Raw genomic sequence first — 25309 nt, 5'->3', positions numbered from 1 at the left:
TTAATTGTTTTATTAGGGGCTCATATAACTCATCACAATCCATACATACATCAATTGTGTAAAGCACATTTGTATATTCATTGCCCTCATCATTCTCAAAATATTTGCTCTCCACTTAAGCCCCTGGCATCAGGTCCTCATTTTTCCCCTCCTCCCCGCTCCTTCTCCCTCATGAACCCTTGATAATTTATAAATTATTATTTTGTCATATCTTTCCCTGTCTGATGCCTCCCTTCATCCATTTTTCTGTTGTCCATCCCCAAGGAGGAGGTCATATGTAGATCCTTGTAATCAGTTCTGCCTTTCCAAACCACATTCCCTCTACCTTCCCAGTATCGCCACTCACTCCACTGGTCTGGAATGGATCATCTGCCCTGGATTTCCTGTGTTTCCGTTCATATCTGTACCAGTGTACATCCTCTGTTCTAGCCAGACTTGCAAGGTAGAATTGGGATCATGATAGTAGTGGGCGGGGGGGGGGGGGGAATGGGGGAGGAAGCATTTAGGAACTAGAGAAAAGTTGTATTTTTCATCGTTGCTACATCGTACCCTGACTGGCTCATTTCCTCCCCAAGACCCTTCTGTAAGGGGATGTCCAGTGGCCTAAAAATGGGCTTTGGGTCTCCACTCCGCAATCCCCCCCCCCACCCCATTCACTATGATAAGATTTTTTTTGTTCTGATGATGCCTGATACCTGATCTCTTCGGCACCTCATGATCGCACAGGCTGGTATGCTTCCTCCATGTGGACTTTGTTGCTTCTGAGCTAGATGGCCGCTTGTTTACATTCAAGCCTTTAAGACCCCAGATGCTATATCTTTTGATTGCCAGGCACCATCAGCTTTCTTCACCACATTTGCTTATGCACCCATTTGTCTTCAGTGACCATATCATGGAAGTGGGCACACAATAATATGATTTCTTTGTTCTTTGATGCCTGATAACTGATCCCTTTGACACCTTGTGATCACACAGACTGGGGTGCTTCTTCCATGTGGGCTTTGTTGCTTCTGAGCTAGATGGCCACTTGTTTACCTTCAAGCCTGTAAGACTCCAGATGCTATCTCTTTTGATAGCTGGGCACCATCAGCTTTCTTCACCACATTTGCTTATCCACCCGCTTTTTCTTCAGCGATTGTATCAGGAAGGTGAGCATCATAGAATGCCAATTTAATAGAAGAAAGTATTCTTGCATTGAGGGGGTACTTGAGTGGAGGCCCAATATCCTTCTGCTACCTTAACACTATACCTACAAATACATGCACATATATCTATCTATCCTCATATATAAATATATTTGCACATGTACATGCCCTTATTTAGACTTCTTCTATAAATGCCCTTTGCCTCCCAGTTCTTTCTTCTATTTCCTTTGACTTCCCTCCTGTCCCACTATCATGCTCAGTCACCATCAGGGTTTCAGCAATTCCTCTTGGTTACATTACCTTAGATCATGCCCTACCAGGCCTCCCACACCCTCCTCACCACCTGTTTGGATCACTTGTTGTTCCTTTGTCCCTGGGTTTGTTAACACCACTACCTTTCCCCCCTCCCCCTCTCCCTTGCCCCCCACTCCTGGAACTAGCAGTCCCATTGTTTTCTCCTCCAGATTATTCATCCAGCCTATTTTATTTAGACAAATCTGTGGAGATAATGACATGCACAAACTCAAGACAGAGCAAAACCAAGCAACAATATACAACAAAACAAGACCAACCCAATGATAAAAAACAGAACACAGCAAGAAAGAAAAGTTTGTAGTTAGTTCAAGGATTGTTTGTTGGCCTTTAGGAATGTTTTCCAGTCCAGTCTGTTGGGGAAACATGCCCTGGCCCCAAAGTCCACCTTCCGCATTTCCTGGGGACCTCGCCGCTCCATTCCCTTGCTGTTCTGTTGAACCCACTTAGTGTTTTGCCTCGGTGTGGTTGGCTCAGGTAGGGTACAATTCCCAATTCCCACAATGTCTCCGGTGTTGTTCCCTGTAGGGTCAGTGAGGGGCGTCATGTCTCATAGTGGGGCCAGCCATGTGGTCCTCTCTGTGCATTGGCAGCTCTAATTGGGAACATAATCCTCACGGCCTGGTGGGCCAGGATGTGCTCCACTCTCTCCTCCTGCCCCTTCATCTCTTCCCATGTGCTCTAATTAGATATGTCCCTCTTCTGGAGCTGCAGATTCAATGCCATCCTTTGAAACAAATTCTTCTGGGGTGAGGGGCAGGTGTCTATGTAGTAGTTGGGATTGGGGCCATCCCCCCAGGCCTCTCCACTGGTTCTCTATTCCATGCCAGCATGTTGCATTTACATCTTGGAGCACTGGGTTGAAATCTGGTCTCTCTTTTCCTGTGGGGATATAAACAATACCCTCCCCTTGGGTGGGTTAGTGCCCTGTGCCCCCACTACCCATTTCTTTTTTATTATTATTTTGTTTTCCTTTCCCCACTCCGTTTTAGTCATCTACCATGTGTATCCCTGTATTTGATCTGGTCCCTACCATATTACCTGGTCCTCGCCCAAGTAATGTTTGTATACAGTAGCTTTTTCCCTATGCCCCTATTGCATTTTTTAAAAAGCTTACCTCAGTGGACTCATGTTATACGTGGCCTTTTGTGCTTCACTTACTTTGCTTAGCATGATGTCCTCCAGTTCTTCCCATATAGCGATGTGCTTCATATGTTCACCACTGCTTTTTAGCAATGCATAGTACTCCATTGTATGTATATACCACAGTCTTTTAATCCAATTGTCAGTTGATGGAAATTTGGGTTGCTTCCAACTCCTTACAATTGTAAACTGTGCCCCAGTGAGCATTGGAGCACAGATGTCTGGTCTTTGTTTCTTGCCTCTTCTGTATATATGCCCAGTAGTGGGATTGCTGGGTCGTGTGTTATCTCGATTTCCATCTGTTTTAGATATCGCCAGATCGATTTCCATAGTGGCTATACATACTTACAGGTCCACCAGCAGTGGATGAGTATGCCTGTCTCCCCACAATCCTTCCAACACTTGTTACTTTCTGATTTTTTGAATTGCGCTACCTTTAAGGTGTTAGATGGTACCTCATTGTTGTTTTAATTTGCATTTATCTTATGGCGAAAGATCGGGAACATTTTCTCATATGTTTGTTGGCCATTCGGATTTCTGCCCTTGTGAAACTTGTGTTCAGGTCCTTTGCAGACCTCCTCATTGGGAAATTAGTTTTTTTTCCTTTTTGGAAGCTAGCAGAGTATTTTGGATATTAGTAATAAGGCCTTTGATGTGTCATTGCTAAAGATGTTTTCCTAGTCCATGGACTCTCATATTACTCTCTTGGTGAATTCTTTTGATGTACAGAGGTGTTTTATCTTCAGTATATCCCATTTGTCAATTTGTGCCTCCTCTGTGTCTGTGTCCTTACCTATTTCTGATAGCCTATGTATTCTCTGTGCTGAAGTTCTCACATTGGTCCCAATTCCCTCATTGATGTCCCTAATTGTTTAGGGTTTAACTTCAAGGTCTGTGATCCACCTTGAGCTTATTCTTGAGCGTGGTGTGAGATAAGTGTTTTGCTTCATTTTTCTGCAGGTAAATATCCATTTTTTCCCAGCACCTCTTGTTAAAGAGGGTATCTGCTTCCCATTGGATATATTTGGGACCCTATCAAAGATCAGTTGTCTATATGCTGATGATTTTATTTCTGGGTTTTCAGTTCTTTTCCATTGGTCTGAGTATCTGTCATTGTACCAATACCATGTGGTTTTGACAACTGTGGCTTTATATTATTTGCTAAAATCAGGTAAAGCAAGCCCTCCCACTGTATCCTTCTTCTTGTGGAGTTCTCTGCTAATTCTGGGCTTTTTCCCTCTCCATATGAAGTTGGTAATAAGTTTTTCCATTTCTTTGAAGAAAGATGAGGGTAATTGTTATCAGAATTCCATTAAACTTATATATTGCCTTTGGCAGAACTGACATACTGACTATATTGAGTCTTCCAATCCTTGATCATGGGACATTCTTCCATTTGTTGAAGTTGCTCTTGGTATCTTATAACATTGTTCTGTACTTTTCCCCATATAGATCTTTTCTTCTTTTAGTCAGGTATATCCCTAGATATTTCAATGTGTGTGTTGGCTACTGTGAAGGGTACCACTTTCTTGAGGTCCTCTTCTGTGGTCTTATCTGATGTGTTTAACAGTCTGATGTACTTCTGTTTGTTGATCTTGTATCCTGCCACTCTGCCAAACTCCTCTATTGCTTCCCTTGTGGAACTTTTGGGATTTCCCATAAGTAAAATCATATCATCTGCAAATAATGGTAGTTTTCACCTTTTCCTTCTCCAGATGAATACATTTGATGTCTTTTCTTTGTCTTCTGCTGTTGGCTGAAACCTCCAGCACGATACTAAAGAAGACTGGGTAAAAGGTGCATCCTTGTCTGGTCCCCTTTTCAATGGGATTGTGTTATTCTTTTCTCCATTGACTACCACGTGGGCTGTTGGGTTTTCATATATAGCTAGTTTTGTCTTGAGGAATTTTCCTTCCATTCCTATCTTCTGAAGTGTCTTAAACAGGAATTGGTGTTGGATGTTGTCTAACACTTTTTCTGCATCTATCGATATTATCTTGTGGTCCTTATACTTTTCATGTCAATGTGATGAAAAATACTAATGGTCTTTTATATGTTTAATCATCCCTGAACCCCTGGTATGAATCCCACTTGGTCATGGTGAAATTTTAATTTTATATACTTTTGTATTCTGTTGGCTAGTATTTCCTTAAGAATTTTTACATTGATGTTCATTAGGGATACTGGTCTGTAGTTCTCAATTCTTGTGGGATCCTTATACTAGCTTCATAGAAGGAGTTGGGAGTTTGCCATCTTTTTCTATGTTCTGGAAGAGTTTGTGTAGTGTTGGTGTTAGTTATTCCCTAAATGCTTGGCAGAATTCTCTAGGGAAGCCATCTAGTCCAGGGGATTTTTTTTTGTTGGCAATCCCTTGATAACCTTGTCTGTTTCTTCTATTGCTATGGGTCTGTTGAGAATCTTGACATCCATCAAGGGTAGTCTAGGGAGGGATTGTTTTTCCAAGAATTTGTCCCTGTCTTCCAAATTGTTGAATTCATTGGAGTACAATCCTTCATAGTACTGTGTAATTATCCTTTTGATTTCATTAGGGTCTGTTGTAATGTCCCCTCTTTCATCCCTTATTCTTGCTATTGAAATTTGTTCCCTCCTTTCTTTGGTTAGATTTGCCAGCGGTCTGTTGATTCTGTTTATCCTTTCAAAGAACCAACTTTTAGTAGCATTAATTTTTTCCCATAGTTTTCTTATTTTCCCTCTCCTGAATCTCAGCCCTGATTTTTATTATTTCTTTTCTTTTGCTATTAGTAGGATTGTCCTGCTGGCTCTGTTCTAGTTGTAAATTTTGTGCCAGCATATCATTCATGAGTCTCTCTTCCTTTCTCAGGTGTGCTGCATGTATTGCTATGAAACTTACTCTGATAACTGTCTTTGCTGTGTCCCATAAGTTTTGGTGAATCATGTGCTCATTCTCGTTGGTTTCTAGAAATTTCCTAATTTAATCTCTGATCTGTTCCAATATGTACTCCTTTTGCATAAAGAGTTACTCATCCTCAAATTATTTGTTCTTGTTTTCTTCATCTTCTTTTTGTTGATTTCCAGCCCTATAGCACAGTGGTCAGAGAGAGAAGTCTGTATGATATCAATGTGTTTAGATTTTTGTAGAGTCCCCTTATGCCCCATCATGTGGTCTATCTTCAAATATGTGCCATGTGGTCTTGAGAAGAATTTGATTTTGGGGGGGGGGGGACTTGGGTGAAAAGCTCTGTAAATATCTGGCAGGTCAACTTGTTTAATTGTAGTGTTTAGATCTCTAGACTCCTTGTTGAGTTTCTTTTCCTGTGATCAATCTTTCTCGGAGAGCAGTGTATTGAAGTCACCCACTATATTTGTTGAGGCTGTGATCTCTTTTTTTCCCATCTTTTGGAGTGTTTGGTTAATGTATTCAAAGGGTCTCTCATTTGGGGAATATATATTTAAAATGCTTGGTGGTTCTTTGTCTACCATTCCCTTGAGCATTATATAGTGTCCCTCCTTATCTCTTTTTATGGTTTTCACTCTGAGGTCAATTTTACCCGAGATTAGGATTGCAACCCCTGCTTTTTTTTGAATTGTGGTTTGCTTTGTATACCTTTATCCAGCCTTTGAGTCTCATCCTGTTTTTGTCTGTAGCCTTGAGATGTGTCACCTGTGGTTAGCAGATTGATGGCTTGTGTTTCCTAAGACAGTCTGCTAGTCTCAGTCTTTTAATGCTTCAGTTCAGGTCATTGACATTCAGGGTTTTAATCTCCATGTGTAGACTCTATGATGTCTTCTTATACCTTTTCTGTTGGGTGTTTCCCTACTTTCTTTTCTAATTAGTTTTGGGTGTGTGTGTGTGTGTGTATGTGTGTGATTCTTGACTTCTTTCCATCCTTAAGCCAATGCTATCTTGGGATCTGTTTTTTCTTTTTTGGCCTCTAGGTGAGGTTTTTCTATGTGGTAGTCTCTTATTTATGCTTCGTGAGTGTTGTTTTTCTGCCACACTGGGTCCCCAAGGATCTTCTGTAGGGCTGGATTTCTTCTATTGTATTCTTTGAATTTTTCCTTGTCTGGGAAGACTCGTATTTCTCCATCTACATTAATCAATAATTTGGCTGGGTAGAGTATTCATGGTTTTGTATTGTTATCCTTCAATTTTTGGGAATATGTTACTCCACTCTCTTCTCCATCATTTCTGCTAATCGTTCTGAGTATATTTTTATTTGGGAACCCTTTTTTTTCCTTTTACATTTTATTAGGGGCTCATACAATTCTTATCACAATCCATACACATACCTACATCAATTGTATAAAGCACATCCGTACATTCTTTGTCCTAATAATTTTCAAACATTTGCTCTCCACTTAAGCCCTTTGCATCAGGTCCTCTTTTTTTCCCCACCCTCCCTGCTCCCCCCTCCCTCATGGGCCCTTGATAATTTATAGATTGTTATTTTGTCATATGTTGCTGTATCCGGAGTCTCCCTTCTCCCCCTTCTCTGCCGTCTGTCTCCTAGGGAGGAGGTCACATGTGGATTCTTATAATCAGTTCCCCCTTTCCAGCCCACTCACCCTCCACTCTCCCAGCATCGCCCCTCACACCCCTGGTCCTGAAGGTATCTTCCACCCTAGATTCCCTGTGCCTCCAGCTCCCATATGCACCAGTGTACAACCTCTGCCCTATCCAGTCCTGCAAGGTAGAATTTGGATCATGATAGTTGGAGGGAGGAAGCATCCAGGATCTGAGGGAAAGCTGTGTTCTTCTTTGGTGCTTCATTGGTGCTACATCGCACCATGACTGACCCATCTCCTCTCCTAAACCCCTCTGTGAGGGGATCTCCAGTGGCCAACAGAAGGGCTTTGGGTCTCCACTCTGCACTTCACCCTTCATTCGCTATGCATGATGTCTTATATCTGGTCCCTTTGGCACCTCGCGATCGCACAGGCTGGTGTGCTTCTTCCATGTGGGCTTTGTTGCTTCTGATTTGGGGAACCCTTTTATGTGATTGCTTGTTTCTCCCTAGCTGTTCTCATGATCTTCTCCTTTTTCTCAAAGTTGGATAGTTTAACTATTATTTGCCTTGGTAACTTCTTCTTGGGATTTAGTCTAGCTGGTGTTCTTTCAGCCTCCTGAATGGTTGCCTGGTTTTCATTCATTAAGCTAGGGAAATTTTCCTCCAAGAATTCTCTCACTATTGTTGCAGATGACTTCTTTGTTGTGTCTTCCTCTGGTAGGCCAATAATTCTAATGTTGTTCCACTTCATAGCATCAGACATAGCTCTTAGGTTTTCGTCAGCTTCTCTGATAATCTTATTAGGCTCTTGTTCGCATTTGTTAAAGGTTGCCTGGCTGTCCTCCAAGTCACGGATGCAGTTCTCTGCTTCCTCCAGTCAATTCTAAGGTCTGTGTTTCTGCTACTGGTTTTTGGTATTTCCTCCCTAAGCTCCTGTATTTCCCTTTGATATATCTTTATCTCCTCTATCATTTAATCCTTTTTCTGTATTGTTTACCTCATATCCCATATGACTCCAAGCAGCATTCTGAAAATTTCTTTCTGTGGCAACTCAATGTCTGCTACTTCAATGCATGTCGTTATGTTTGGGAAATCTTCTGTGATTGCCTTTTGTTTCTCCTTTTTTTTTTCCGTTGAGGTCATTGGGATGATGGCTGTTTGCGTTCTGTTGGTTTTGAGGAGCCAGGTGCCATTTTCCACGGAGACAAAGAGCACTGGCTCTCTCTCACTGGGAGACCTGTAGGAATACTTCTTCAAACTGCCTACAGCTAATTTCACTATGGAATTAATCTACCACGTTATGCTCCTATGGCTTCCTTCTCAGGGGCGTGGCCCCAGAAGGCTGGTAGGTTGCCTGCTTTGGTGTTTCAGAGGTTGGGCAGAAGTTCCTGCCCCAGCTTGTAATGTTTACGAGTGTTGGCCAAACTGCCTGAGGCCCCGAGGCACACAGGTAGGAATTCCACAGTAAGAAAGTTAAGCAGAATATCCCCTGGTGGAGGTCAGCAGGGCTTTCCCCAGCCTCGGGCTAGTTTAGGAGGGTGGAGTTTACCAATCTGAGTGTGGCATAGGCATAAATGCCCTAGGCTAAGGGGAGTGGTTTGGAGGTCCACAGTGGAGTATGAGAGAATAGGAAAGAGACAAAGGGGAGAAAAAATTTTTAAGTAAGCATGCTGAGACTGTGCAGGGAGGGATATAGAGGAGAGAAGGAAACAAAAGCAATAATGTAGCTGAGTCTCAATTCCCAGCCTGTGGAGCTGCAAGGGTTTAGTCTTTGCCCGAGGAGGTGGTGGCAACTGTGGCTGTGTTGAGAAAAAGCCTCTGCATAGCCCTCCAAAATTGTGGGGGATAGAGAGAAGAGATGGAAACCAAAGTCACAATGTAGCTGAACCCAAAGCCCTGCCTGTGGAGCTGCAAGGGTCCAGTCCCTGCCCTGAGGCAGGCGGCTGCAAACTCTGGCTGTGTTGAGACCAAGTCCCCCTACGGGATCCAAATGGTCCCAGCTCCAACAGAGACAGTGGCGGCCCAAGATCAAGCCCCAGCTGGTCTCCACTGAGGTAAGCCAAAAGTCCCTTACCCCTCAAAACCCCATGCATCTGTGCCTACTTATCTTTATGATGCTTCTCCTTCATTCCAGCAGCATTGAATTTCCCTCTAAGCAAATCTCCTGGAATGAATTCTGGGCAGTCCCTCTGGTGTGTGTCACTCCGTAGCTATCTTCCCAGAAGCCCCTGGTCAAGTGCACTTTAGTAGTCGAAATAGCATCTTTCTAGTACATCAAAGAGATCTTTTGTAGCAAATTTGTCCAATGCAATAGGTCATTTTCTTTCTTGACTACTCCTTATTTGGACATTCATTGTGAATCCAAATGAAATAAAATCGTTGACAGCATTAATATTTTCTCCATTTATCATAATGTTGCTTAGTGAGGATTTTTGTTTTCCTCTATACTGCAATCCAGATTGAAGTTGTAGTCATTAAAGCTTACCTTTATCATTTTTCCTTATCAGTAAGTTCATCAGGTCCTCTTTCCTTCCAACAAGAAATTTTTGTGTCACCTACATATCTTAGGTTGTTAATAAGCCCTTTCCAATCCTGATATTTTGATCTTTTTCATATAGTTCAATTTCTCAGATTATTCGCTCAGCAAAAGATTGAGGATGTATGATGAGACTAATAGAAACCTTTCTTCATTTTCTAAATACCCAGTAAATATCATCTTGTTCTTTTCTAATGATGCCCATTAGGGCTGAATTCAGATTCTTCATGAGTGTTCCCGGAATTCCCTTTCCTTGCAATAGTATACATAATTTACTCTGATAAACTCAGTCAAATGCCTTTCCATAGTCAATAAAGCACAGATAAGTAACTTTCTGGTAGTCTCAGCTTTCAGCCAACATCCATCTGTCATCACCATTATGCCTCGTAGTCCGGATTGTCTTCTGAACCCAGTTGGCATTTCTTTTCTTGAAGCTCTCTCTAGATGTACTGCTGCACCTTTTTAAAATTATCTTTAGCAACATTTTATTCACATGTGATAGTGATAAAATGGTTTTACAATTTCTGCATTCTACTGAATCATTTTTCTGTGTAATTGATATAAATAATGGGTCTCTTCCAGTTGGCTGGCCAGCTGTCTTCCAAATTCCTTGTTTCCAGCACTGTATCCAATTTTCAATTGGATGTGTCAATTCCAGAACCTAGTTTTTCTCAAATAGCTTCAGTACAGCTAGGCTTATTCCGTCAGTACTGTCAGCTCTTAATTATATGCAAGCCCCTAAAATGGTTGAATGTTGTCCAGTTTTGATGGGTAACATGATTCTGTTTAGCCTTCCCATCTTCTTTTGTTGTTTATTGTAATGTTCAATATTTTGCCCATAGACGCCTTACATTGAAGCTATTTTTTTTTTTTAGTCCTTTTGGTGGAAGAAGTGCTGAGCACGTGGTTTCTTTTGGTTTTTTAACTCCAGATCGTTTCACATTTCATTTTAATACTTGACTGTATTCTCAAGCTGCTGCTCTTAAAAATCTCTGCTCACCTCTTTACTACGTCAATTCTTCCTTTCATTTTAGCTATTCTATGTTTGAGAGTGACTTTCAGATATTCATTTTGGCTTTTCGTTTTCTTTTCTGTCATTCTAATGACCTATGGATTTTTTTCATGTGTGATATCTTCAATGTATTTCAGTATAATACTGACTGGCTTTTCAAGCTGGCCTTTGAACACTAGTGTTCAATGTGCCAAAGCTATTTTTCAGGTGGTCTCTAAATCAGGTGGATTAAGGTAAATTACTGGACACATTTTACCTCTCACTGACTGGTTTTAATTTTTCTTTCAGTTCAAACTTGAGCTTGCATATATGCAATTAATGGTCTGATTTGCAATTGGCCACTGGCCATTTTCTGACTTAAGATATTGAACTTCTTCATAGTCTCTCTTTCCACAGATATAGTCGATTTGATTTCTGTGTATTACCCCTGACAAAGCACATATATTTCATTACTATTTGTATTGCTAAAAAAAGGTATTTACTATGACTACTCATTGGTTTTGGAAATTCTGTTATGCAATCTCTGTTGTTCTATCACCAAGGACATCTCTTCCAACCCTTAATCCTTCTTTGTTTTTAACTTTTCAATCACCAGTAATTATCAATGTATCATTATTGCATGCGAAGGCCGAAGATGGTGGTAAAATCTTCAATTTCTTCACCTTTGACTTTAGTGGTTGCTGCTAAATTTGAATAATACTTGTATTCTTTTGTCTTTCTTATCTGCATATGGATATTATTCTATCAGTGACACAATTATACTTCAGAATGGATCTTGCAATGCTCTGTTTAATGCTGAATACCATGACATTTCTCTTTAACTTGTCATTCCTGACATAGACCATATGATTTATAATTCAACATGACCAATACCAATCAATTTCAACTCACTATTGCCTAGCATATCAACCATTGTGTATCCCTTTTCAGTTGCTTCTAACTTCCAATATTTCTAGTTTCATTTTTCATACATTCCATTCTGAGTTTTAACAAATGTTTGAAGCTCTCTGTCCACATTTTGAGTTATGTTATATCAGCAAATGATAGTCCTAGAAGCTTCACTCCATCTACATCATTAAGGTTAACTCTGCATTGAGGAAGAAACTCTTTCCGGGCCGTATTTTGAATACCTTCCAAAACAAGGAGCTTGTCACCTGACACTGTATCACACAATGTTCTAGTGGTATTAAAATTTTTTCATTAGTTAAATTTTCAGAAGTAGATTGCCTCTTCTTCCTATTTTGTCTTACTTTGGAAATTCCTCTGAAACCTGCCCACTATGGGTAACTCTGCTGGTATTTAAAATGACATCGTTTCTAGCATCACAGCAATACAAAAGCCACCATACCACAACAAACTGATGAGTGGTCACATTAAAAATTAAAGCCCCTTAATTGGAGCTTCTTCTAAGAGATTCAATGCCAGTAATGGGTCATTTTGTGACTGGACTTCTTTGTAGAGGTATCATAAAATTGTACACTCATTTTTAATCTTTATTTACTTATGGTATCTAAAAATGTTATCTTCTTTAATGTAAAAAAGCATTTTCGAGGTTAAATTTACAATGCTTGAGGAGTGCTAACAATGCATATTAAGGAATTTTTTTAAATACTCATATTTCACGAATATATTTCTATCAAACTCTAATATCTCAACTTGGAAGCAAATCTTACAGCAATATGTAACAATGGGACTGGTTGAAATATTAAATGGTTATTTATCAACAGTAGGAATGGTATCTTCATTCCAAAGGTCTAGCATCAAAGAGTAGAAATAGTCTATTTCAAAGCTGTCCCTAGCAAGCACATGCTGAGAATCTGATGGACTTTTAATACTGTACAAGAATGATAATAACAGTGATATCTTAATGAACTGTTTAGATGTGAGAACGCATGGTGACCATTTAGTAATTAATATCATTTATAGGAATGCTTTGGAGTTTGCTGTCTTAATAAATAATGGTGACTTCATTTGAAATTCTATATTTAGGGTACTACAACTGAAACAGAAATAAGAAAAAGGCGATCCAGTTCTTACCATGTTTCCATGGATTTGTTAGAGGACCCCACAGCAAAACGAGCTATGAGCATGGCCAGTATTTTAACCAACACGATGGAAGGTATGTCAAAAATCTTACACGAAATCTGCTAGGTAATGCTTTCCTATGATGTAAAAAAATCATTCAATAAATTTGAAGAAAATATTTTACTATTTGCTCTCATATCATTTGTATCTTTAATTAAATAAAAGTAAAATCCTTGTACAATCCATGGATTTTATTATATTGAATAGATTTTTTAAAAATCTTTAGCCTCCAGGAAACTGATTCAAATTCAAGGTCAATTTGAAACACTACTTTCATAGATAAAATTGGTGACATTGATATATGACATTGAAGACGTATAATACTAAATATTTGGTATAACAACCATTTGCATTGTATTAATTACGTAAGGCACAAACTATGGGATCATTTGATTTAACCAAAAACATAAATGGCAGTTGTGAATTAGGATTTGATGTTAACCTTATTGAAGCAACATATTCAAATCTTATAGTTAACATAGTGTTGATTATTGGGTCACATAATATCAAAATAAGAACCTTGGGGACAACTTGACCAATGATCACTTTCTGGCCGTATGGTAAATGTATTCATTTGTGACCCTTAAACTTCAGATACCTCATCAGACAAATGTGAATAATGATGTTAAGGTTTAAGGTGGTTTTAAGTTTTGAATGAGGCATTATATATAAAGCTCTTAAGTACTTGTCACACAGGAGACACTCAATAAATATTATACTTAAATATTGTGTTAGTGTTGTTATTTTGTTGTTGTTGTTGTTAATTAAGATAGTTGTGCCTTTTCATACTGTAAGTGAATTCAAACAACTCCAATTACTTTGAAAATCCTTTCATGCAAACTGTATTCTATCCTCTCCTCTTGCCCCATTTTCCCTCTCCTCCATTCTCTTTTATTTCCCTCCTTTCTAGGCCCCTGCCAACGAGCATATGTGTGTTTGTGTGTGTGTGAAAGTTGGTATGTCAAAGGAGAAAGAAACAAAGAGAAAAAAAGGAAGGAGAGAGAAAGAGAGAGCACGCATGCTTTTGTTGTTGATTATAGTTTTTTATGAGATTGGGCTGATTTTTAAATAATTACTTTCTAGTCTGACTACAAGGATCCCAAGATACTAATACTGGTATCAGAAACCTAAAAATAATAACCAGGTGGGGGGTAAAAGCCTCACAGTGTAGATGACCAGATATATTATAGATGACCAGATATATTACACCACAACCATATCAAGATTACAAGACCCAATTTTCATAGTGTCCTAAAACAGTATCAGAAATCTTTTAATGATTTCTACGGAATATTAAACTTTAGTGCGTTCTTCCCTAACCTCACCTGCGTTAGCTTGCACTCCTTCTTCCCCCCCAGCTGCCAGTAGCTTGCTCCTCCCTGTCCCTCCAGGTAAATCTTTTGAAGATTCTGGTCTTCTGCTCCTTGCCATAGCAAAACCACTGAGAGGGAGCTGCCAGTGGTTCTGCTACAGATGTCAGCAGCATGCCTGCTCCCTAAAGCAGGAAGTAGAGAAGGAGACAGGGTAAGTCAAACGGTCATACTTTGCACTTCTGATAGTACTACATTTGAGCTAACTTAAGAAATTCATCTTAAAAACATCACAAGATTGAGCCAGTCCAGTTTCTAAGCTACATTATTCAAGATGAATACACCCTCGTCTCCCTTAATGAAAATAACGTCGCATGGAGTTTCCTGTGATGAAAAGCTGGGCAAGAAATAAATAGAACATGGGAAGCAGGAGACTGATAGCATTTTGGTTCTTTACCTTCAGGTTTGGGTTTTGTATTTTCGTGAGGAGCAAATGCCAAGGTTGCAATCTGTTTTTATTAGCTACGTAGAATGAAAGAAGAGTTTTCTTTATTCAACTTTATCTAAATATTTTGAATGTGACATTGACCAGGGCTGCTTGTTAGCAATTCTTAAAATACATATGCACACTTGTTAATATGGTCTCTCTCTTTGGCTCTCTCTTTCTTTTCTTTTTTTTTTCTCCCTGTTCCTGATAATGGTAGATAGGTTTCTTAAATTGACATACTATGATTACTTGCGAATCCTTTTAAGTCTCATAATGGTTTTAGTTCACATTTTCTTTTTACAAATCAGGCATGTTGATCCAGGAGAAACTTTTGTCTTTCTATTGTTTTAACAACAGTCTCCATTGTCCATAGTAATGATTAAGTAAGTATGAGTAACAATCTCATACTTAATGAAGCAGTAGTAGGTGAACAAAAATATTGATTTTCAGGTGTATTTTATGTCAACCATATAGAAATATTTTCAGGTCATGTACTTAGGAAAAATGGTGGGTGGCTGAGTTAGAAGTTCCTGAGAAATCAATGTGAGTCAGCCTACTATATACATTTAGCTGGTTCTTGGTGTGGGTGACCCCTCCATGAACAATGGAAAGGTAGCTATAGTTCTTTGTTGAGGGCTCTGCTTTGTGCCAAGGTGGAAGGGGCTCTATTTTGGCACAAATGATGGAACAATTATATTTTTGGATTTAAATAATATTGCTTATGTAGTATTTTCCTGGTGTCAAGACAAGCAACAGCTGCTGACATCATCCCTTTGAACTTTTCTGACATCCTTTTTTCTACACACTTTCTATTTTCTTGATTTGTCACCCAAAATACAGACAGCGTAATAAAAAATCTGAGTTAGGTGAAAGTTTACAGAGGAAAATTAGTTTTCCATTGGACAATTTATACACATTTTGTTTCACGACATTAGTTGTAATTCCCTCAGTGCAACAGCTGCTGCATTACCATTTTACTCTGTCCTTCTTTCTGTCCCCATTGCCCTCTGGGCTTTGTTTTGGGGGAATAACTGCTGCCTTTTTGTCTGATATGGTTTATTTTCCTCAAGAGTATGTTTCTCACTAGTGTTATTAGTCACCTTCTAAGCCTGTCTGTTGGTGGAGTTCCAAGTCATCTTTGTGGATGGGTTCCTTTCCAGGCTTGAAGGGTATCTTCAGGATAAAGTTTCAGAGGTTCCACTAGTCTCTATCACACTAGTAAGTCTTGTCTTTAACATTTAATTTTAGCTTTGTTCTATATTTTTCTTCCATTATGTTAACGATTTTATGTGGATTTAATCAGAGCAGTCAGAAGTGGCAGCTGATCACCTAAAACTCAATGTCATAAAAAAGAAGAAAAGACCAGGCTTACTGGTATGATGGATTCTTGTGGAACCTCTGGGCATGTGGCCCTTAGTTACCCTTTAAGATCGGCACTGTACTTATCTCTGTGGCTCCACTTTCAGCCAAACAACAGATCAGTGGGTGTGGTGAGCAATAGCATCAGTGAGTCATGTGCTCCTTGCACCAATCAACCACACAAGATCAAGAGCGCAGCCTTTGTGCAGGGCTAATGCTCAGAAGGCTGGAAAGAATAGAAAAGAGCAGCTTCAACAAAAACAAGCAGGAAACCTGGGGAGGAAGTGGAAGGAGTGCTTACCATTGTGGGGATGGAAACGGATGTCAATGTCACCCGGCAAAATGTCAATGGAAAACTAAGGTGCTCTGTAAATCTTTACTCAAATCATGATTTAAAATAGGAGATGGGAGGTGAAGAATGACTTATTGACCACGTGAACAGTAGTTGGGAATTTTTCCAAGGTACAGACTCGAAGAGTGCATAGACAAACAGAAATGTTTTTAATTTACTTTTTGTTATTTACTCTAATTAATATATCTTCTCTCTCTTTTTCATCAGTATAAACATGAGGTTAATTTTGGAGTCATAAAAATATCTACAAAATGACTACCAAGAACCAAACTCAATGTCAATTTACAGTGACCCTTTAGGAAACAGTAGACTATCCCATAGGGTTTCCGAGACTGTATCCTTTATGGAAATAGACTGCATTCTTTTGCCCCGATGGAGCAGCTGGGGTCTCATACCACAAACCTTTGGTTAGCAGATGAGTGCTTAATAACTGTGCCATCAGGGCTCCTCTAAAAATGATTAGTAGATAGTAATTATAGGTGTATATAAATATTATCATACAGTATAAGATTATATAGCTTCTATTGTATTGTATATGATAATTACATAGAATATAATTATTAGTATATAATAGTTCTATTTTTCTCTGATTTATCATTTGAATATTCTTTGCTATTTAAAAAATTAAATATTATGATAAATGGACATATATGGTATACATTAAGAATTTCATTATCTTATGAGACAACTAAAGAGCATCTTTATACTATTAAAATAGCATTATATTAATTTACATTAAGGAAGTGGTAAACTTTACAGCATTACTTAGTGAAAAATGTTTATCAGCATAACAAAATCAATATTTATGAGACTGTCCATTTCGTTTTCTTGGTGCTCTCCTAAATAAATTTAATTGAGCAGATTTGAGTAGTATGCTAGTTGGCACAGTGTTCCTCCCCCTTAAAATAAACAAACTGACGATCCACCAGCGAGTCAATTCTGACTCACACCAATCCTATGCAGGGTTTCTGACAAGATAAATTTTTTATCTTTCTCTCATGGACTAGCTGGTGGATTTGAACTGCCAATCTTGTGGACAGCAACCCAGTGCCTAACCCACCGTGCCACAAGGGTTCCTTAATAGGAACAATAGTAATACTAAAATTACTGTTCAGAGTTGTGTCTTAGATCAATACAAAGAATCTTCCCCTTTATTTGTGTGCTTCAGAAGTGCTTGTTCCATGTTTGGGGAAGTAGATAATATGATGTGAAACAATGATATTGGCAAAACCCAACAAAGTAGGCATCCTGTTCCCGTAGATATGATCAAGAAGTGATCTTGCTGAAGGAAGCTGGCAGCTAAAGGAACCCTCGTGGTTTAGTGAGCTAATTGCTGAGCTGTTAGCCACAGACTGGTGGTTGAAACCCAAATGCCCTCTGTGGGAGAAGGATGGCCCCGTCCATTCCCTTAAAGATTTCGTCTTGGAAAACACTAAGGCGCAGTTGTATCCAGCCCATGGCCTTAGTATGTGTCCTAATGGATTCAATGGCAGTGAGTTACTACCAAAAAATGATTCGCTAATAACAAAAGTAAAATATCAAACAAAATAAAACAAAAACAAGGTCATGACCCTTGAATACATTCCTACTTACAGCGGTGCTAGAGAATAGAGTAGAACTGGTTTTCCGGCTAGATCATTCTGAGAGTAATTTAGTCCATCTTTCTCTCCAGTGAGTTCCAATGGCCTGCCATTTAGCTATCAACTGAGCATTTGATGCTTGTGTCTACAGGGCTTTTTTTCTTGGTCAACATTTATCAAGGTTAATATTTTCTGTATCACCTTAAATATCTGTGATTTCTGTATTCTCACATTCCATTTTTAGTTGAAACTTGCCTGTAAATCATTGTACCCTTTTCTTAATGTAATATATGTATTTTCAAAGAAAAATTGTATCATAATTTCAAAGTGATAGCTATATATTTTAAAACATCAAAATAAACACAACATAGAGGACAAATTTACAGAGACTTCCTAGAAATATCCAAACAGCTTATGAGTTTGGTTTATTGGGTCAAAAGTCTTGGGATCCTAGTCTCAGGGGACAACTTAAGTTTGGTGAGTAGTTTCTGGGATCTCATAAGCTTGTGAACAGTCCTTTAAGGTGCAATTATGGTCTACTCACATAGAACAAAAGAGAATGAAGGAAATCAATGGTTTAAAGAAGAAACTAATTCATGGGACTAAACGTTCACATGAACCTTGGCCTCTTCTAAGCTAAAACAAGAACTAAATGGTGCCCAGCTACCTTTGCCAACCATTTTGACCAGGGATATACATTAGAAGGTCCCAGATAGACTAAGATAAAAAATGTAGGGAAATATAAAATTTCTAAAAGATGCCAGATCTACTGGATCAAGATTAAAGGAATCCTTGAGACGATTACCCTAACATATCATTTTAATTTGAAATTAAAGCTCTTTTTGTAGATAACCTTTCAGTCAGCTAATAGACTGCCCTATAAATAAACAATATTACCCACAAATAATGTGCTCCCTTAAACAATGAACTATATCAGACCAAATGATTAATATTTATCCAAAAGATAAGGAAGGAATGGAAAGGAAACTTGATCCAGAGAAATGGAATGTTTTGTGTGGAAATAATGAGAATGCTGACAATTCATACAAATGGCAATCAATGTCATAGGACAATTTGTATAAAAATGTTAAATGGAACCTGATTTTATGTGTAAAATTTTTTACTAAAACAATGAAATATTGATGTATAAAGGTAAATGCATGCCATGAAAATTTAGGAATTTCACACATGCATTCCACGTCAAACCCTCCTGATAGTTTACCAGCAGTCTACGAGTTCTGCCTTGTGAAACCTTGATCTGTGAGAATTCCATTTCCTTGCAGTAGCACGTCTTTTTATTGATCGGTAGTTAAGGAGGAGAGTGCAGGGATCTTGTTGAATTTAAATATGCCAACTTATATATCTATGGCATTAATTTGAGTCTTTCTGACTCAATACTGACATTGACAAAATGATTTCAATTAAAAGCCCATTATAGATAGATAGACACAAGTAATACATATAAATATACATACACACATATGTGTGTGTATATCTATATATCTATATATCTATATATATATTCATCCAAAAAGATTCAGTGTGACTTACTAAGGAGTTAGGACATCTGAGAGATGTTTTTGATAATCTCTATGTTCTTTCCTCGATATGGAACATGGATGAGCTTTGAGTGTATGAATGAAAATTTTAGTCAGTTTTGGAATCTAATTTTCCCTCTTGAATACAGTTTTCAGAAAGTTTAATAGAGCAGATCAAATACTAGAAACTATATTGAGCCTACTCATTTGTAAAGTTTAATATCCTTTCTCTACCAACCCTTTCTGTAACAGAAAACTCAAGATAAGCTTTAACGTGCTCCACCATCAAATCAACCTATAATGTCTCTTAACAACTTTTTATTTTTCAAAATGTACTTTTAGTTTAAACTGAAGGCTGCTTAGTAGAAAGTAAACAGTTTTCATGAGTATTCTAATTTTTTTTATCCTTTCTTTCAGAACTTGAAGAATCCAGACAGAAATGTCCGCCCTGCTGGTATAAATTTGCTAACATGTGTTTGATCTGGGACTGCTGTAAACCATGGTTAAAGGTGAAGCATATTGTCAACCTGGTCGTGATGGACCCGTTTGTGGACCTGGCCATCACCATCTGCATCGTCTTAAATACACTCTTCATGGCCATGGAGCACTACCCCATGACGGAGCAGTTCAGCAATGTGTTATCTGTCGGGAACCTGGTAAGGCTCACTGAGGGCTCCTCTTCCCATTGAATTCATGTTTCAGGTTTGCCTTCATAAATATACAGACAACTCTCAAATGAAATAGAAATTAATCACCAATGTATACCAGAAGAGTGAAGGTTTAGCATTATTATTTTTAAAATAATAAATATATTCCTAGAGCTAAAATAGTGCAGAAGAATTCAATGGTTTGCATACAGTTTGGCTTAAAATGAAAATTAAGCTATCTATTAATTAGAAAAGTGATTGTGGATTATATAGGATATTGGTGTATGATAGCTAATGTGATCACGTATTTCTCAAATATTTAGAACAGGTTCATTTGGACATGTTTACATTTAAAAACATAAATTTGCAAAATGAGAGTCTTTTGAAATATTTATAAATAACTTGAAGATAGATTCATTTGGGGAAATTTCACAAAGGGGTTATAATTTCCATTTGAATTTATTCTATTGCCTTGTTGATTTATAGATGATTCGTGTTTGAATGCAATAGCAAGGAAATTTTGTTTTAACATTCACTGGCTACATGGTTAATGCACAGTGACATATCAGACAGAAAGCAACAACATGTGCCTCTGTAGAATGCAATCTTAAGGAGTGCAGACCATAGATCTTTGCTCTCTTGGTGTCACTAGTGAGTTTGAATTTCTAGCATCTGAGTGCTTAACCATTGTGCAACTTGGACTCAATTTTTAAGTCATGAGGGAAATGAGAGAGAAATGCGGATCAACACCACAGTGCAATTCCAGTTCATATGCACTAGAGTAGCAAGAATAAAAGGGCAGACAATAATGAGTATTGATAAGGATGTGGAAAATTATTGATGAGCATGTAAAATGGTGCAGACACTTTATAAAGCAATTTAACAATCCCTAAAAAGTTAAACATAAAATTACTGTCAGAACTAGCAGTTTCACTCCTGGTATATATTCAAAAGAATAGAAATTATATGTCTATACAAAAATTTATGTTTGAATAGTCATAGCAGGTTATTCATAATAAACAAGATGTGTGAACAACCCAAATACCCTTCAATTAGTGAATATATTTCTATACAAAGGAATGTTTTTGATAATAAAAAAGAATGTGCTTGTGCATGCTACAAGAGAGATGAACCTTGAAATCATTACACTAAGTAAGAGAAGCTAGCCACAGAAATCATTTGGTGTATAGTTTTATTTGTATAAAATGTACCCAAAGGCAAACATATAGAGATAGAAGGTAGATTAATGGTTACCAGTAGCTAGGGAAAGGGAATAATTTGGAATAACTGTTTTTTGTTTAGTTCTTGTCTTTTCTTTCTCTTTTTTTGGCGACCAAAAGTTATAAAATTAGACAGGAAGATAGTTAAAAAAAACTGATCTGAAAAGATACTAAAAACCATTCGATCGTATGCTATTTACTACTTTATATTTGAAATATTAGTGACACAGCTTCCAGTATCACAGGAACACAAAAGCGACCAAAGCACAACCATCTGACAAGCAAATGGTTGAAGAAAAAATTTAAAAGAAGCAAACTAGAGATAAAAATGAAAAAAATGACTTTAAAGAGTCAAACAGAAAACTTCAAAGGGAAGCTTGACGGCACTAAGGAAAGCGTTACAGCAAAGTGCGCAGAGACCGAGGATCAGTCACCAAACAGGAATTTCTCTAACTGAATGAACATGGTGTAACATTGTAGGGTTCTCTAGACAACTTATTGAGCAAAACCATAAGCATCAAAGGAAAATGAAAAGAATAAAAGAGCCATTCTATTAGAAATAATGGGTTGAAGCTCGCCCATTTTAAGATGGCCACACAATCAGAACAGGGGTTCTTATGGCATGGCCATCCTCCATCGTGGCCCTCATATCACTGAAGATGTGAATGCTGTAGCAAAGTGTGGTGAAAGAAACCCGATGATGCCTGGCTACCAGATATAATAGTGTCTGGGGTCTTAAAGACTTGTCTTCAACAAACAGCCATCTAAATGAAAAGTCAATTGTGTTAGTACGGGTACACTAGAGAAACAAATTCATGGACACTCGTGTGTATAAGAAAGAGCTTTATATACAAGAGCAATTGAATATTGAGAAAACACCTCAGCCCGTCCAGATAAAGTCCATAAGTCCTATATGAGCCCTTATGTCCGATATCAATTTATAAAGTCCTCTTCAGACTCATGAAACACATACAATGAGGTTGAATGCAGGAAGACCACAGGTCAGTGGGTAGAAATTCTTGTGGATTCAGTAGTGTTGTAAACATCTCAGCTCTGGCAGGGGTCTCCATTTGGCTTCCCTAGCTTCCATGGCTCTGGCTGCATCAGGGTAGGTCCATGTGGTTTCTCCTCAGGCATGTCTTACAAGGAGTGAGAAAGTGTCCCGCCTTAAGCAAGCTATTTATCTCCTTGACACCTCCAAATGAGGTCATCATGCTGCAACCTGATTGACAGGTAAATTTCACCCCTTCACTCGTAAGTCTCAAAGTGACAACAGATTATGTATCTACCACATCAAATAAGTCCACATGGAAGAAGCAAACCAACCCATCTGATCCAAGGGTTGTAAATCCCAAAATCCAAATCCAAATGATGAAATGGTATTAGAGAATAATTCTGAACACCTGGTTTGCAGAAAGCCATGAATGACAGTGGAAGGCCAAAATCCATTTACAGGGTCTCCACATGGAGTAAGCCTCCAGTGAATGCCCTCTGACCATAGTTCAGGGATATGATTAGTGTTTCTCTCAGATAGGGAGTTTTGTAAAGTGGATTATATCGAATGTAGAAATGTAGTTAGGTTAACATTTAGCCCCTTATCTTGATCTCCTTTTTGAACCATTTAAAATTATTTCAGTTTTTAATATTTTCTACTTTCTTTTCCATGAAGGTTCTTCTCTTTTGTTTTTGTCATTGTTGTTATTGTTTATGTGTGTATATGTACTTTGTTTCTTATCCAGGATAGGTGTGTTTGACTGCGTGGACTAGAGAAACAAATCCAGAGACACTCATGTAGGTATAAGAAAGAGCTCTATATCAAAGAGTCATTGTATATTAAGAAAACATCCCAGCCCAGTCCAGATCAAGTCCATAAGTCTGATGTTAGCCCAAAGTCCAATCTGGTCCATAAATCCTTCTTCCCACTCACACAGCCACATACAATTATGCAAAAGGCAGGAAGATCATAGGCCAGTGGGTGTAAAATCTTGTGGATCCAATGGTGGTGGAAGCATCAGGTGTCCACATGACTCCTCAGGCTCTCTGAGTGTAGCTCTTCAAGAGGAAGGTGAAGCAGACAGAGTGTGGCCCAACTCCAGGGAGGAAGAAAGGAAGTTCCCAGAATCCTCATGAGAAGATTACACCCACAAGAAGTCGTTATCAGGCTGTGACCTGATTAATAGGCTAGACTCCACCCGTACACTTATTTAGTAAGTTGACATGAAAGTATGTAACTACCACAATACGTAAATATAAAGAGACAGTCTCTGGATTAATAAATCATTAGGGTCTTGGTAGGGAAGATTGGGGGAAATGGGGAGCTAACAACAAGTATGAGAAGCAAATATTCCAAAATGCATGGTATTGATGATTGCACAAATCTTAATATGAATGATCGGTTAAATATATGCCAATAAAACTATTTTTAAAAAGAACAGGAGCCCTGGGGGTATAGTGAATTACATGTTGTTCTGCTAACCACAAGACCAGCAGTTGGAAACCACCAGATACTCCTTGGAAGCTTTGTACTTCAGTAAAGAGTGACAAACTTGGAAACCCACAAGGGCAGTTCTACTCTGGCCTGCAGGGTCGCTATGAATCCAAGTCGACTTGATGGCAGCGAGTTTGAGTTTTGAGTATATGATCAAGGACGTCTGGGACTGAAGGAAGAAGCCTACGTTGTAATGTGGTCACTGGTTTTAAAAACAAAACAAAAACCCAAGGATCCAGGAAATGCTGGGATACCTCCTGTTATTGTTTCAACAAAATGCCATGCTGGAAGTGCTCCCTTCTCTATGCAGAGAAATACCAGAGACAAGTACTTGACCAACAGACCAGAAGCGCTGGTACTGGTTTTTCCAAAGAAAGGTGATCTACTGGAATGTAGAATTGATTGAGCAATATCATTAACACTATATGCAAGTATATTTTTTTGCTGAAGACTGTTCAAAAATGGTTACATAGAGCCTCAAAGAGGAAGTACCAGATGGTAAAGCCTGATTCAAAAGATGATGTGGAATGCAGAATATAATTACTGATACCAGAAGGATGTTGACTGAAAGCAGAGGGTACCAGAAAGATCCTTCCATGGGTTTCATGGACTATGCCATGCACATCAACTGTGTAGACCATTACAAATTATGGATAACAGAATGTTGCTGTTAGGCGAGTCAGAGCCACCTCCCACTCGTAGCAACCTCTGTATGACAGAGTAAGACACCGTTGTTACTTCAACACCCACCATTGCAGTAACCACATCAATCCATCTCATCGAGGACTTTCTGCTTTTACTCAGCATGTTTATTGGATTAGGAACTCCAAAAATTCTAAAAAATGGTTGGAATAGAAATCATCCAAACTTAATTGTGCTCATTCAGAAAATTTGCATAGACCCAGGTGGTCCTATGAACAGAGAAAAGGGATAGTGCATGGCTTAAAATCAAAAGAAGTATATGAGGGGTACCCAAAGAAAACTGGATTTCTTTTCAAGGCTGTGTATTTAAAGTTTTTTACAAAACAATCTTATCATCTTCAAAGTACTCTCCATTATGCTTAATGCATTTGTCAAATCTGCGATTCCCTTCTTGGAAACATTTTTCAAACTCATCTGGATGGCTGACAACACCTCCTTCGTTTTTCTCTTCGTCTCTTCTATGTCATTAAATCACTGTCCTTTCACATCCCCTTTCATTCATGGAAACAAAAAGAAGTCACACTGAGCGAGATCACGTGAGAAAGGTGTGTAGGGAAAGAGGCACGCTGCTTTTTGCCAAAAATTGGCACACTGAGATGGCTGCGTGAGCAGGTGCATTGTCATGGAGGCAAGACCGATCCCCCATCTGCCACCAATCAGGCCTTTTTGGTCACACACTGTTACACAATCTTTTCAGAGTCTCTAAATAAAAATCTTGATTAACTGGCTGACCTGGTGGAAAGAACTTCAAATGCACTATCCCTTCACATCATGTCTGTGTCTGGGGGGTACCCCATTCTATATAAAAATTATATCCTTTTACCATACTTATTTCATCAATATACTGAACAGTAATTCAAGAAGTCAAACTATATGAAGAAAGCAGCCTCCTCGTATTGGAGG

At 38.5% G+C, this 25309-nt stretch overlaps 1 protein-coding gene across 12 annotated transcripts in view; it reads left to right on the top strand.

The window, feature by feature from the left end:
- Window positions 1–25309, top strand: part of SCN2A (sodium voltage-gated channel alpha subunit 2) — a 103619-nt gene that overhangs the window by 23734 nt on the left and 54576 nt on the right. For all 12 annotated transcript variants that reach the window (XM_075530448.1, XM_075530443.1, XM_075530444.1 and 9 more), the window contains exons 12-13: window positions 12628–12757; window positions 19767–20005. In XM_075530448.1, coding sequence (XP_075386563.1) covers window positions 12628–12757; window positions 19767–20005 — 369 coding nt within the window. The remainder of the gene's footprint in view (window positions 1–12627; window positions 12758–19766; window positions 20006–25309) is intronic.

This window comes from Tenrec ecaudatus, chromosome 13 (assembly GCF_050624435.1).
Source record: "Tenrec ecaudatus isolate mTenEca1 chromosome 13, mTenEca1.hap1, whole genome shotgun sequence".
Taxonomy (NCBI): Eukaryota; Metazoa; Chordata; class Mammalia; order Afrosoricida; family Tenrecidae; genus Tenrec; species Tenrec ecaudatus.
Note: the sequence above shows the minus strand (reverse complement) of the source record. Positions and strands in the feature narration are given on the sequence as shown.